This window comes from Camelus dromedarius, chromosome 15 (assembly GCF_036321535.1).
Source record: "Camelus dromedarius isolate mCamDro1 chromosome 15, mCamDro1.pat, whole genome shotgun sequence".
NCBI classification, from domain to species: domain Eukaryota; kingdom Metazoa; phylum Chordata; class Mammalia; order Artiodactyla; family Camelidae; genus Camelus; species Camelus dromedarius.
Genome location: NC_087450.1, coordinates 15,341,334 through 15,357,349, shown reverse-complemented (window position 1 = coordinate 15,357,349; position 16,016 = coordinate 15,341,334). Strand labels below are relative to the sequence as shown.

The following is a 16,016-nucleotide window of genomic DNA, read 5'->3' as shown; positions in this document are numbered from 1 at the left end:
GCTTCCCCAGATGTCTCTCCCAGGCCTCTGGCTGACAGCAACCCATTCAAGTTCCTCTTCCTCCCTCGAATGCTTCTCTTCCCTTCTCCCAGCTCAAGCCCTTTCTTCTACTTCCCCTTCTCAGCAATAAAGGGTCTGTTCACTTTGTCCCTCTGCCTCTGTGCGAATTCTTTCACAGCCAGCAGCAAGGACCCACACTTTGGCTGGCTTCCTAACTTAGGGGTCTCTCCATCGGCTAACAGTTGTACCAAGTTATACCCTCACCAGCCTAATGTCAGCGTTCCCACTGCTGGGGCCTCTGGCTCTGGGTCTCTCACAGGCTGCAGTCCAGGTGTTGGCTGTGGCTGTGGTCTCAACTCTCTTTTACTTCCTTGATACCCCTATTGCCAATCTTTTTAATTTTAGCCGTTGTGATGGGTGTAAGAGGAGTGTGATATTGTGATTTTAATTTTCATTTTCCTCATTACAAATGAAGTTGAGCACCTTCATGCAAATTCATTGATCCTTTTGATTTTCTTTTGGAGAACCTGTAAAGCATCTGACCTGTTTTTCTTAATGGTGGTCATTTTCTTAGTGATATCCGTTCTTCATACATTTTATATATGGGGCCCTTAATTTTGCGTATTGTAAAAATCTTCCCCCCATCTGTGCCTTGACTTTCATTTTCTTTAATGTTGTCCTTAGACAGAAGTTCTCAAGTTATCAATTTAATGTAGTCAAATTTGTAATTATTTTCTTTATAGTTACTGACCTTTCTGTTCAACTTACTTTTCATTCTCTGTAATGAAGACAATTTACATTATCTCATAGAATGCATTTTTATCTTTCACAATTCAGTATACAGTCCATTTGTACTTGATTTCAGGGTACAATTTGAGGTAGAGAGAGTTTCTTTATCTATGTGTGTATCAAATTGACTAAGCACTATTTATTACCAGTCATTTTCCCACTGCTCAGGAGGGTCATCTTTGTCTTAAATCAACGGTACATTTATGTAGATGTCCGTTTCTGAGCTATTTATTCTGCTTCTTTCATCTGTTTATCTTTTCACTATTGCCACACTCTCTTTACTACTCGGTAGACAACCAATTTCATTGTTCTTCACTAGATCTTCAAGAGTTTCTTGGATATATTTAGCCCTTTGCATTTCATGTTCATTTTTAAATAAACTTGTCATATTTTACACACACACACACACCCCTACTGCAATTGTGAATGGATTCGCATTGAATCTATAGATCAATTTGGGAAGAACAGACATGGTAACAATCTTGAATCGTGCAACCTATGAACATAGTATAATCCTCATTTATTTAGGTCTTCAATTTCTTTTAAAAAAAATTTCGTAATTCCCTCTGCAGTGGTGTTGCGATTTATCCTTACTCAACTGCTATCTTGTATGCTATCACGAACCGTATTTCTTTAAAACGTCAATGTTGTTTGTTACTCACCTACTGAAACACGATTGGTCTTCGAATATTGACTCTGTTGTACCAGCAACTGCTAATTTATGAATTAACTTTTCCTACGCTTTTTAAAATTTTTCTATGCGCATATCTCCTATGAGAGAAGTTTTGTCTTCCTTCCTAATCTATACCTTTTATTACCTCTTCTTGAAAAGACCAAACCCCACAAGATTCTGAATGTCATTAACGTGTAATTCTAGTTTTAAATTCAGTCGAAAGATGCCAGTGAAGTCGAGAAGGCGAGACTCTTCCCGCCTCCCAGCCTCTCTCAGTCGCGGCGGCCACACCGCCCCGCCTCACAATCACTCCCATCCAGGGTTAAGTGTGAGCCGACCGCAGCCGGCTGGGACGCGGGCTCCGGAAGCGCGCCGCCGGCATCCTGGCCGTCCCGCCCCTCGCCCAGGATGCAGCCAATCAGCGCCCCCCTCCTACGAGCATCCCATCGGCCAAAATGGCGGCGGGTGGTAGCGCGGCGTCCCGCTTGTAGTTCCATTGCCCGACGCCTCCCGCTGCAAAATGTGAAAGGAGAAGCGGCTGGTGGAGGGGGTCCTAGACAATGAGTCGGCGAAGGAAACATGGGGACAGCCCTAGCCTGAAGAACACGCCGCGCAAAGCGGCGGCGGCGCCGGCGGCGGCGGCGGCGGCGGCTGAGGAATGCGGCTCGGTGGTCGAGCAGGGGAAGAGGCGGCTGAGGTCGGCCGGCGCCTCGGGGCTCCGCGGGGCTGGAGACAGGCCTCCCCGGCCCCAGCCGCAGCAAGAGCAGCCTCCAGCAGCCACTTCGTGCAGTAAAAGTAACCCCGAGGGTGAGACGTGGGCGGCGCGGCCCCCCGAGGCCTCGGCGCCGCAGACTCGCTGCCCAGCTTCTAGCAGGAAAACCCCAGGTGCGGGTGGGGGTGGGGGTGGGGTGGGGGTGGAGTCTGAAGTGTGTGCCCTTTCTCTGGGTTTCTCCTCGTGAGTCCAAAATTAACCCGACACCACTCCCCCACCGCTTGCTTCCTCGAGTCTGAGCACTGCCCCGTTAGGAATGACCACCCACTTGTCGCCCCTGCCACAGGAGTAGGTGGTGGGGTTTACCTGTTGGAGGGAGGGGACAGATTTCTAGGCTGCTGCTCCGGGCTTCAGCAATAGCAGAGCGAGGAAAAACAATACCTGTTGCTTTTAGCTGATTCCCAGGGGAAGTTAACTCCCCCTTAAACTTTTTGTCCTGGGCAATATGAAAGCTGTAGCTCATCTGTAGCCTCAAAGTCGTGGTGGTGTCTCACCTCGTTGGGCATAAATCGAAAGCTCCGTTGTATACTGTCCCTCAAAGTAGGAAACCAAGGGCCCTTGAATATTTCATTCTGATCAATATTTGGTGTTCCAGAGTATTTTAGAGATTTCTCATCCTGTCAGGGACTAAAACTCCTGTAAAAGCTCTTTTTCTAGAGCGTATTTTTGATCTACAGCTTTTGTTAACTTATTTTTAGTTTACTTGGACAAAGCAATTGCAGAATAAACAAAAACAGCGATACTACACAAAATTTACCAAGAAACAGCTCATTAAAGGTTTTTGAAGTTAATTAGTGTAAGTTGGCTAGAGTTGGGGAAAGGGGGCTAAACAGATTTTACTGAGGTTTTTGTCCGAGTGCTTTTGATTTTTGAAATTATCTGTAAATTACAGGTGATTCCCAAAGCCTCCATGTTCCAGTGGTAAGGAATGGAGTGACTAGGTTATACCGTGTTGTACATTTATAGAGCCACTAGATTGTCTAAAATACTTGCTATTTACCATGTCAAATATGTAAAATATGACAGGGATTTTTATGTAAAACTAACATTTCAGTTCTCGTTAAAGTAATACAGTCATCTCTGGGGGAAAATTTTATAATTGGACTATAAATAATAATCTAAGTTATTATTTAGCATTTAGGTATTATGAAGTAAAGTAATGCTTTAAATTGCAAAAATTGTTCCTTTAATCTTACTTTATGTAGAAAAGTATGAAACACCAAAGAGAGTGCTGCGGATGGATTTATCATCATCTACCTTCAGTTCTCCTAATGATCCAGATGGACAGAATGATATCTTTTGGGATCAGAATTCTCCTATGACAAAACAGCTAGGTAATTTGTCAGTAACATTTTTATCTGGGTGAATACTTGATTAATGAACAGAATTTAACTATAGAATTTCAGTCGGGTAACAAAATCAGGAACTTTTCTATAGCAGGTATTTTTTGAGAATCTTACATGATCACGTTGCTGTTATTGCATGTGATGTCAGAGGGAGTAGTGATGTAAGCTGTGCTCATTATAATTGTTTTCTTAGAAATGACCGCTCTCTTTTAAAAAAAATTGTTTATAATTTATAAAAATGTCTTTGTTCCTTTAGGTAAAGGAAGGAAAAAGAAGATTTATACCACAGACAGTGATGAAATCTCACATATTGTTAATCGGATTGCACCTCAGGTAAGTATCATCAGTTTTATAGTTTATTTTAAAAGAGTGAAAAATAGGCCACTAAGTTTTTTTTATAGTTTGTGTGTCTGAAAAATGTTTTGTCTTATTCGGTTCTCTTTTGCAAACATACAGCAGCAGAGATTACTTTTACTTTTTCTACTACTAAAATGCATGTTTTAGAAAAAGCAACATATTGTAAAATTGTTAATATATTTTCTCCTAAGCATATATTTTATTTTCATTTTTTTAGTGATTATTTTTAATTAGAGCTATATTTTGTTTTCAATGTTGTTTGACAGTATATGGTATCATTTTTCAAGTTACTAAAATAATAGAATCAGACAACAAAAATTTTAACTTACAAGTTTTTTGTGATTGGTGTTTTTTTTTCCTGTGTATAGCACACCTTTTCCCCATTGAAACTGCTTTTCTTAGTACTTGTTGTCTTGTAAGATCATCAAGAAACACTTACAAAAGTGGGCAAAACATTAGATTAGGAGTTAGTTCTCAGTCTGCCTCCTGTACTGAATGAACCTAAGCAAGTGATTTAAGCTTTCAGAACTTTAGTTCATTCAACCATAAAATAGAATTATTACTTGTTTTGTTCTCTTTCTTGAGTTATTGTGAGGATTCAATTAGATAGAAATTCTTTGTAAACTGTAGAGCACTACAAATGTTAGGTTATATTAAAGCTAATTTTGATAAAGTATTTACTGTAACAGAGCCATCTTCAGAAGCTTCTTCATTTCAACTCTTGTCATGCTTGAATGAAAGTGAAATACAAGCTTAGGTCAACCTCTGTTTTGAACCTCTTTACTTTCCTCTCTCTTTTTCTTACTTAGCAACATTTAAATCCAGAAAACATCAGTTTTCTCTTAGTGTCTTCTCCTTAGGAAGTGTGGTGTTTTCTTTGACATGCCCTTGGACAGTGACTGTATGTTGACCGTAAAGGACAGGTGGCACTGGCCCAAACTGTGGTTGCAGGGAATCACCATCGTCCAGGTGGGAGAGACAGGAAATGAAGTTTTTCTTAGTGGCTATGAAATGCCCAGAATTACAGCTAGCACAGTCAAAGCGATTCTGTTGCTGCTAGCTCTCCATTCCATGTTTGGCACGTCACAGAAATGCATTTTACGTACGGTCCATTAGTTAAATAGCATTTATGCCGCATACTACTTACTTCATAAGTTAACAATAGAGCTTCATTGATTGTAGGTTTCACATGAAAGAAGCGTAATAAAATGTGTTTGGACTGGCTAGCCTGAGTAGTGATAAAAAGATAGCCAAGTGAATTATTGGACTCTTTACCTAAGTGGGCTGGAAGTAATAGCTCACATAAAGAAATGGCAGCAGTGTGCAAGTGGTAACTTGTGTATAAGAAAAAAATACAGTGAAATTAGTTGCTTTTAAATGTTACCCTTTTCAACTGAGTGCTTTTAAAGCATATAAATCTCTGGTAGGACCAAGTTTTTTTAAGAGCTGTCATGTTCTCAGAATGACATATTCATGTTGGTTTTTTTTTTTGGTTGAATCATCCTCCTCAAATAATTAAGTCATCTTAATATTTCCAGAGATGACTTTTTTTAATATGCATTTTTATTTTAATTGGACAGTCATTTTACATTTTTCAGGGACACTTTTTATAGAATGTTTGAAGATGGTATATATTTTTCCATCATTTTTATGCACTTCTACACAGTATATGCTAAGATTAAATGAAGTAATACGTTTAGGTACCTTATACAGCACCTGGATTGTTTTATGTAATTATTAATGAGGAAATTTTTTACAAAATTTTTTTATAAAAAGGTGGGAATGCAGTTGGGTGCAGCCACTGTGGAAAACAGTATGGAGATTCCTCAGAGACTAAAAATAGACTTACCATATGATCCAGCAATCCCATTCCTCATTATATTTCCAGAGGGAACCTTAATTCAAAAAGACACCTGCACCCTAATGTTCATAGCAGCACTATTTACAGTAGCCAAGACATGGAAACAACCTAAAATCCATTGACAGATGACTGAATGAAGAAGTTGGTATATTTATACAATAGACTACTACTCAGCCATTAAAAAATAATAAAATAATGCCATTTGCAGCAATGTGGATGGCCCTGGAGAATGTCATTCTAAGTGAAGTAAGTCAGAAGAGAAAGAAAAATACCATATGATATCACACGTATGTGGAGTCTGAAAAAAAAAACAAATGAACTTATTTATAAATAAGTTCACAGACATAGTAAACAAATTTATGGTTGCCAGTGGGGAAGAGAGTGGGAAGGGATAAATTGGGAGTCTGAGATTTGCAGATACTAACTGGTACATATAAAATAGATAAACAAGTTTCTACTGTATAGCACAGGGAACTATATTTAATATCCTATAGTAGTTTATGGTGAAAAAGAATATGAAAATGAATATATGTATATTCATGTATGACAGAAGCATCGTGCTGTACAGCAGAAATTGACACAACATTGTAAACTGACTATATTTCAATTAAAAAAACCATACAAAGGACCCATGTATATGTATTTCATCGGATATATAAAGCTATCATACTTTCATTCTCTAAAAATGGAATGAATTTAAAATTACTTGGTAAATGGAGAAAAAATCCATAATTAATTAGTTAAGAATGTTATTTTCCCTAAATTCAAGATTGTTGAAACAAAAGGGAAAATATGTATTGAGTCTAAAATTGAAACTTGCTTTTCTTGAATATTTTACAAAGCTAAAATCTACTAGGTTCAACTGGACATACAAGAAAACTGCTTGTTGATAGAGGATTTTAATGTACCAAGCTGCAGGGATCTTTTCACCTAACTCTCCAGTGAATAAACATAAACTGACATCTTTATGCTCAGCATTTTGCTGGATGCTAGGGGGATAGTCCTTGTCTTCAAGTAACCTATATCTAGTGATAAGGTTATTTTTAATTTGTGATAGTTGTTTATGTTCATTCTAGGTACTATAAAAATAGAGTAGAAAATGGTCAACCTATTTGTTGATTTGGTTTGTGACTAATATGTAAACTCATTCTCTAATTTTATGCGTGATCAAGTGACTGAAAGGTATAGCAGATGGCTTTTTCCTAGCCTTTATACTGGTTAAACTTTTCTCTGCTTTCTCTGCTTATTTTTGTTCTTCTCCCTTCTTCATTTGTAGCATCAGTTCTAACCTTGCACTTCTCTCTAACTCAGTCCCAACTTATTTCTAAGTTTTCTTAATTCTGTCAAAGTGTTGTCAATTCAGGTCAACATGGATTGTGCAGCTTTAGATAAACATTATAATGGGGATAGAGAAATTTGGAGAATCAAGTGATAAAGAATTCCATGTGTATCTCGTTTTATTCTTAACTCTAATAATTCCTGCTACAGTTTATTTCTGACACTGATGTTTATTTTTAAAAATATCTGATGACTGCTGAAATAAGTTGATCCATTTTCTTTTGATAAAAACATGTGCTTTTACTATTAAATAATCCTGAAAATAAGGAGTTCTCGATTCTGAATGTTTTCGTTTGCTAAAACGTAAATAGATCACTTCTTGCAACTTGTTATTGCCGTCCTCCAACTTCTCATGTTTTTGTAGTTAATTGCTTGGGAAAATAATTCAACATAACTAAGGTGGGTTTTTTGGTTTGTTATTTGTTTTGAGGGTTTAGGGGGGTTTTGGTACTTTTTACACCTCTTTTTTTTCCCTTTTGCCAAAGGATGAGAAACCGATGACAGACTCCATGCTGGACGTGTGGATTGGTGAAACTGCTATTCCATGTACTCCTAGTGTAGCAAAAGGAAAATCAAGGGCAAAACTCAGCGGTACAAAGTAAGTGCAAACTTTTAGGTTTTTCTGAATTCGGTGAAGTAAATGTTTTTAAAAATATTCTGTTTTGGTTTTGTGAATATGTTAAAGTGGTTATAAATTATTTTCCTTAGTTTTGACATATAAACTTTTGGACTTAAAATAATTGTAATGTAAGTGTTAACATTTTTGAATTTTAACATTGAAATATGTTAAATAATAATTGAATATTTATGACTTTTAGAACTTATAATTTTTTAAATATTTGTTTAATAGGTTAAAAACTCAAAATCAGGAGGAGGAACTTATGAAATTGGCTAAACAATTTGATAAAAATATGGAAGAGCTAGATGTGATTCAGGACCAAAACAGGAGAGATCATGATCTTATCCAGACGATTTCAGAAGCAGAGACTTTAGATAATTACAGAGATAATGTACAAACGCAGTTACTACATGATATTGTTCCTGGAATAGATAATGCTGTGTTAAAGAAGCCAGTGAAAGAAAACACCAAGATAACTGTGGTAAATGGGCAAAAGAGCAGTCAGAAGCCATTTGACCAAAATGCTGAAGCAGCCTTTATTGCCATTTTTGATGGTTCTACTCAGAAATGTAGTGGACAGTTAAGCCAAGAGCTGTCAGATGCTTTTTCAAACACCGGTAATGCTACATTTGGAAAGAAAAGTGCTTTGAAAGAGGAGAAAATCATTACCAATGAAACTCTGGTCACTGAAAAACTGCCAGGATCGCTTTCTTATCAGGTAGATGCTCCTGGAATGACAAAATCATATGTGACTTCCTATACGAAGGAACCAGGAGCTTTCAATAAGCACATTGATGCAGTTACTGCCACTGATTTTGAGGATGACTGGGAAAACTTACTAAATAATGAACCTTTTGTTATGCAAAATGTCAAAATGTCTGAGCATTTCTCTGCTCCTCCAACAGCCCAGATTACTGATCAAAAGGAAATGTGTACCTTTAATAGTAAAAATGATGAAAGTAAGTCAGGAATGAATACAAGTCTAGATACCAGGTTAAAAGATTCAAAATTTTTACATGATCTCCCTTCGGAGGCACCTAGCAGTGAATTAACGGGTGCTGCAAAGTACAGACTTTCGCCAAAGTCAAATGATAAATCAGACAAATTATCCGCTGGAAATCAAAAGAAATTTCAGAAATCTTTTAATACAAGTGTTCAGGACAAAATTCAAGACTATGCAGTTGCATCTAATCTGACAAAAGTAAAGGAAGATACTCATAGTAAGTTTACTTCTAATGTAAATACTTCTGGAAAAAAGTCTACTTTGAATACAAGACATTCTAGTGAACAAAAAGATAAGTCCATTTTTAAACAGTCTTTTACAGCACCTACAAATGTAGAGCCTTTAGGCCCTGCAGCTTGGGGCAATAAGACCAGTGTTTGTAACGCAAATCAGACTAATGCATCCAAGTTAGGTTCTTTCTTTGATGATTGGAATGATCCATCATTTGCCAACGAAATTGTTAAAGCATGTCATCAATTAGAGAATACCTGGGAGGCAGATGATGTAGATGACGATTTACTGTACCAAGCATGTGATGATGTTGAAAGACTAACTCAGCAACAAGACACGAAAGTGGACAGCAAGACATCAGGAAGTGTGCTTGAGATCAATAATGGTTCTAAACATGGAGCCAAAAACGTGTTTACTACACCTAAACAAGGGACTCATTTGCTGCAATCAAAGCCTTCGAATCTGAACAACATTTCAGCGCTTTCATCTTCATTGACAAATAGCTCACAAATAAGTAAATCGATGAAGACAGAGAAAAGGGAGGTTTGTGGAAATTCTCCAGGCTTTTTAGGTGCTACGACAAATTTGACTCTCTACTCTAAGAACTCAGATTGTCAGGTCAATAATCGGTGTCTCTCTTGGAATAACAATGATGTTCCAGTACAAGTGAATAGTTCCAAATCAGTTCTCTCAGGAAGTTCAAGTTCGAATGTGAGTTCAGATCATATGAATACAGAAATTGGTTCTTATAGGAAGAAGCTGAGTGGTGCACATCTGTCCCACAAGGCCATGGCTAGTGAAGAGGCTTGGTTTGACCTTAACAGGGCAGCTAGATTTTCTAAGTACACATTTACGAAGATGAAAAATTCTCCAATTCTTTCCCAGTTTAATAACGAATGTATAACAGGAAGTGTTTCTGATACCAGAATTACACAGGGTTTGGAGAAAAATAAAACTGTCAACCCATTACGTGGGAAGGCTGTTCAACAGCAGTCTTTGGTGAAATCCTCTGAATCTTTGGAACAACCTTCAAAAGGTATGTATGAAATACAGTTTCCCTTGAAAAGTAGCCAAACTAGTTACTTCTTATATATTGAATTTGCGTAACATATTAAGTTAAAAACTGTTCTCGCGTTACTTAACTAGAAGTCTTATAGTGATTCTTAATGCTGATGCTGGAATATACAAACACTGGGCGATTTATGTTTTCAATAGACTGCGTTGAATTCTTTGCCAACATTTAATACAGTGATTAGCATATGGTAGGCATTCAGTAAATATGTGTTGAATGTTTCCTTGTTTATTTACTAGAAAATTTTACTTTTAGATATATGTATTACTGTATGAGATTCTGTGTGTTTATTAAATACCTCATTGTTTTAAGATTTGAATAATCTTATTCCTTACTCCTATGTTTAGCAGAACACTGAGGTGAACATTTGAAGGTTTAGAGCATTCTGATTAAACACCTTTGCTAGTATCCTGTCTGATATAAAACTGTTAATGATGGTTAGAATTGTTATTTACTGAACAGTACATCCTGTCATCTTTTGATTTCTCCGCAATTCCTCTTTTCCTCAATTCTTTCTGTCAACAAATTCCGTTGTTTCTACCTCAAAAAATGTGTCTCAGAACTGTCCATTTTTCTCACCCTCTCCTGTCCCAGCCTTACCCATGTCGACATTTCTTGACTAGGCCTCTGCAGTTCTTTGACCTGCCCCCTCTTAAATTCTAGGCTCCAAACAGCAGAATGATCCTTTAAAACAAGATTTAAAAACAAGCAAACAAACAAGTAGGCATATATGGCATTCCTCTGCCTTAAGACAGCCTTCAGTCACTGCTCTTCATATTTCAAATAAAATCCAAACTTTACGCTGATCTCCAAGGCTCTGAATTCTCTCTCCTTAATCTACCTGTCTTCTTTTTCCCTTACACCAGCTGTATTTCAGTTCCTCAAACAAAATTGGTTCTTTCCTAGTTCAGAAGCTTTGACTGCTATTCCCCGCCAAAACTGCCTCCTAGCCTTTGACCCCCTCCCCTCCTCTGGTGGGTGTGTTTTTACCCTTAGGTCTCAGTTTAAGTGTTACTGTCTCACAGAGGCCTTCCTTGCACAGTCTATAGATCAGTGCTTTCTTTGTTATTTTCAGTCATCTTTCTTATTTCCTTCACTTCTTCTATCACAGTTTGCAGTTAAGCTGTCTGTCTCATCAGTGAATTCCTACGCCTACCATACGTAGCATCTGCCATTTGGAAGATGTTCGGTAGATACTTGACTGAACATCATGCAGTATGATGTGAAAAGTCTGTTATTCACTGACACTTTAATATTTTTTTAAAAGGGGTATTTCTGGCATAACTCCTTGTGCTTCTTAATGCCTGGGGCTCGTCACCAGAAACATAGTGACCCCCACGTACATAACACCAAGTCGGCCTGGCTGTTTTCCATTTATCCTTTAAAACGAATGCATTTCTAACCACCCAGAATGGTTTAGATTCGTTGTCTCTGAGTTTCTCCAATACCCAGTGCTGATTTCTGTTACAGCATTTACTGCGCTAGCTTGTAATTATAGATTTTCTTAAATCAGTCTCCCTCACTTGGGGCTAGCCTTAGGATTCTTATCTACTGTGTAGATCGATGCTAATATGGTAAGAGTTTTTAGTTTCTTTTAACATTGGGTTGTTTTATCTTTGGATTCTGGATAATGCTTTTGTTGGCGCTGTTACTTCAACTATTCCATTTAAGTAACCCCTCCCTTAAAAAAAAAACAGTACCATGTTAGTTGTTTAAAAAGAAAGAAAGAAAACAGTATAGATTAATTTGAAGTAGAAAGTTAAGTCCTCTGTTTCTCCTTTCCAACAGCCATCCATCAGGGAAAGCCACTGTTAATAGTTTGGAACCCATCATGTAGCATTTTCCGCACATATGAAAACGTGTGTGTGTATGTTTACCTATACATTTATTTAAATAGATAGAATTATACTATATAATTTGGCAGTTTGGTTTTGCCTCCATTTGGTATGATTATCTTTTCCTGTTAGTACATACAGATTTGCTTCAGTCTTTTGAATGACTACATTGTTTGTCATTATATGGATGTATCATAATTTATTTAACTGATTGTTTATTGATGGAAGTTTAATTTCATTGCAGTTTTTTGCATTACAAACAGTACAGTCCTCCAGTGAATAGTTTTCTACATAAATTTACACATACTTGTGTGATTGTGTCCATTAATTACTGAAAAACTAATGTAAGAAAATGTTTTAAATTTTGATTGATAGCACTTAATCATCCCCCAAAATGACATCAATTTTTATTATTATCAACACTGACAATGAATCCTTCTCTACATTACAGCCCAGGCTAGATATTTTGAAACTTTAAAAATTGTTGTCAATCTATAATAATTTTAAATATTTAAGTTTCTATTTAGATAAATGTGACTTATTGAAGCATATTTCCAACATGTTACTTTATAGTTGTAATTCCATTAAAGACTAAATCTCTCTGGAATATTTGATTTTTCCAAAACTCCTATCTACTGTCCTATCTGCATTTTTTTAATGGATGGATAATTTGCCTTTCAGTTTACTTTACAATTTTTCCTCCAAGTTTACTGATGGTACCTAATATTCTAATTGATATTAACCTTGTTGCTGTTTTCTCTAGTTTCCATTTCCTTTTACTTATGTGTAGCACACTGCTCACCAGGGAATCTCTTTAAAACAAAATCCATCTAACTGCCTCATTGCTTTAAGACAAGGTTTGGCAAACTGGCCTGTGCAGATCGGGCCTGAATAGCCTGTTTTTGTACAGCCAACATGCTGAGATGATTTTCACATTTTAAATGGTTGAAAAAAATTAAAGAAGAATAATACTTAATGACTTTTGAAAACTGTATGGGAATTCAAATTTTACTGTCTATAAAGTTTTCCTTGAACATAGCTACGTTATTTGTTTACACACTGTCCGTGGCAGTTTTCATGCTGCAATGACAGAATTGAACAGTTGCAGCAAGAGATCACGTGACCCTTAAAGGTTACTTTCTGGCCTTACTTTCTGGCCTTTTACAGAAAAAAAAAGTGTGCTGACCCCCTGCTCTACAGTAAAGATTAAGAAGAGCCACCCTTGCTTTGTACCTTGCAATAGTTTGAGACCTTGCTGTGAATTTTTATTGCAGATTGAATTAAAGGAAGGGCTGATGGGAGAAATGAGTGACTCTCCCTAAATCTTGTTCACAAGAATTTTCATGGTGTGAGTTTATTGTATCGTTTGAAATTATTTTCCAGAATATCATGAAGCCAGTTGTAAGGCCAGTTTTAGGGATCTGTGTTCTTTTCTGCCCCATGGATTATTAACCTGTTTTCCTTCCAAACGTATGGTCAACTGAATGTAAACTGTGTGTGTGTGTATTCTGAGTTTCTTGTGTTTCTCAGCTATGAGACTAAAATAGTAGATAATCAAACTAATTTTAAAGTTTCATAGTATCTTTCTGTGGGGAAAAATAGCTACGGTCTGTGAGATAATTGGTTTAGGAAATTAAAGGCAACAGATTGATCTGGGGAGTTTATTTGAGATACATATCTCTTACCCTGAACGTCTTCTCCATTTCTGACTATACCAAGGAGGGAAGTGGAGACAGATGGTACATTTTGTGCAAATATCTGCCTTAGTAACAAGGAAAATGTTTTATAACAACTAAATCGTGAACCTTTGTCTAGGTGTCAGTGTAAATAATATTTCTCTGCTGACAGTACTGCAGACTCTTACTTCTCTGAAAGGTGGATTTTACAGTATAAACAGTTTAGCAATACCAGGTCACTTACATATGTATTAGTATGATGGTCTTAATTTTAAAACATTATTTAAATGAGAAAATAGATTTGCTAATTTTAAAGTTTGATTCTTAGGGGCATGATATAGATAGTCTTTTAGCTCAAAGTGACTTAACTGTGGAATTAAATTCATTTTATTAGAACTCAGAATTTTGGTAGAGACAGAATTGATTGTTACTAAAATAGAACTTTCTTATTTTCATTTGTCTAATTTAAAAACACATTGTTTTTTATAGTATGCTTATCTGAAGTATAAAGTATGTTGCAAAAGAATATATCAGAATGCTTCATATTTTTGTGTATTGAAAGACATTCATATTGAAGATTTTATTCAGATAGCCTGCTTTTTGAAATAATTTTCTGATGTTTATAAAAAAGTGTGTCCAAGTAAAAGTATAATATCTGATGGTGAGTTACATATCTATTGGCATGGTAGATTTCACTTTATTACTCCAAGGTATATTTCCTAAATGGCTGAAATAAAAATCTTGGCGCTCTAGAGAGGAAAAAAAGTAGGTGTCTATAGTAACATAGCTTATCTTACACCAAAAATACACTATTTGGGGTATTGTTATCTAATTCATTATATTTTGACTACTTTTCTGTTACGACTTATGTAACATTTAAAATCCCAATTTGTTTTTAAAATGCATTCATTTATTACATAGAAATTAGATGCTGTTGTTCACAAGAATTATTTGCTTTTAATCAAATGAATTTTGTCACACTGTGGAAAGAGTGTGTCACACAGGTACAGATTGATCAGTGCTTGGTTTCATTTTGGCCTAGAACCTTGTACTTGAACTGTACTTAGCATCTTACAGTTAGTAGTTTAGTCTGATTTAATAACCAAACCAGTGTGGCAAACCTGGGTAATAAGTAAAAATTAAAACCCACTTAGAATGACTTTATAGTCTGTAAAACTAACATCTATATTTTGTTTCATTTTTAGAGGAAGAAGAGAAAAATAGAAAGTATTCTCCTGAAGAAATTCAGAGAAAAAGACAAGAAGCACTGTTTCGAAGAAAGGCCAAAAGCACAGGCGGCGACTGTAAAGGCAGCTCCCACTTAACCTGATTTCTTTAATGAAGCGTTAGTGGGGAGACAACAAGGACAGTCGATAGCTATCTATGATAGGAAGCATTTGTTCTTGGTTTCTCTGTGAGAAATTTAATGCTGAGTTACAAAGCGTGGAATTCTACTTTATTTAATAAATCAGTGTTTGCAATGACCACTGAAACCTTTCCTTGGAGATGTATGTGAAAGTAATTGCGTGTAAGTTTTGGAAATTCAGGAAAGTTAACAATTTTGTAGTAGAAATATACAGAGGGAAGTAGTTTCATTTTTTAAATATCGTGACTGCGGAGGACCATCAAAAATAATCTACTTAAATTTTTACTGTAGTAAGTCTTTTCCTAACACTAGACTATTTTTTTTTTTACAGGTTTACTTTCAATAACTGTACCTTAAGGTTTTTATACATTCCTGAATTCTAATACTTCCATATTGTTAGGAACATGGTAGGAAATAAAGGACTTCAGTTTATTTGTAAGAACATTATTATTTTCAATTCCTAGTCCATAATAGATGTGAATTTTAAATTCTAAAATGTAATGCATTTTGGAAACTTCCCTCCGTTTTTAGGAAAAAATGCTGATTTAAGAAGTTGAGTTTAGAAAAAAGATTGGATTGGCTGTGTAAGTAGTATAGCATCATGCATGTTTAGAACTGTCAGAAACTCGTTATCATCTGGTCCAGCCTCTTTGTTGTCTAGGTGAGAAATGAATAGCATTGTTCTGAAAGTCATGAGGCGAGTTAAAGCTGTGCTGCAATTGGAATGATTTCTTTCATTCCAGTGGATTCCTAGGCTGCTGTACCATTTGCTTCAAAGTACATGAAATACCATGTCTGTGGGAGCATTAATTACTTTATAGTATAAAACTTAAATAAAAGCACATTAAGGACTGTTCAGTAATCATCGCATTATTTCTTGAACCATTCCAGGATATAAAAAATGAGAATCTTTTTTCAGTTTTCCTAAAACTATGTAATTTTTCGTTGATTAATTTACTGACTTTAGTAATTTGTTCTTCTCTATTACTCTCTTTTCTTTTTGCCTGTTTGGAATTTGCTAAGCCAGAAGTAAAAATGTCTAAGCTGAGGACATAAGGACAAGTAAGGATGCTTTATT

General features: G+C 36.2%; 1 protein-coding gene across 1 annotated transcript; it reads left to right on the top strand.

Annotated features, from left to right (window-relative positions):
* The first annotated feature begins 1,899 nt into the window (after positions 1-1,899).
* On the top strand, positions 1,900-15,800 carry ETAA1 (ETAA1 activator of ATR kinase). Its single transcript, XM_031467167.2, is given in 7 exon segments — positions 1,900-2,269; positions 3,440-3,568; positions 3,837-3,913; positions 7,622-7,734; positions 7,987-10,025; positions 14,778-14,857; positions 14,859-15,800. Coding segments are annotated over 7 exon segments (2,724 nt in total). The 5' UTR covers positions 1,900-2,022; the 3' UTR covers positions 14,898-15,800.
* Positions 15,801-16,016: the final 216 nt, after the last annotated feature.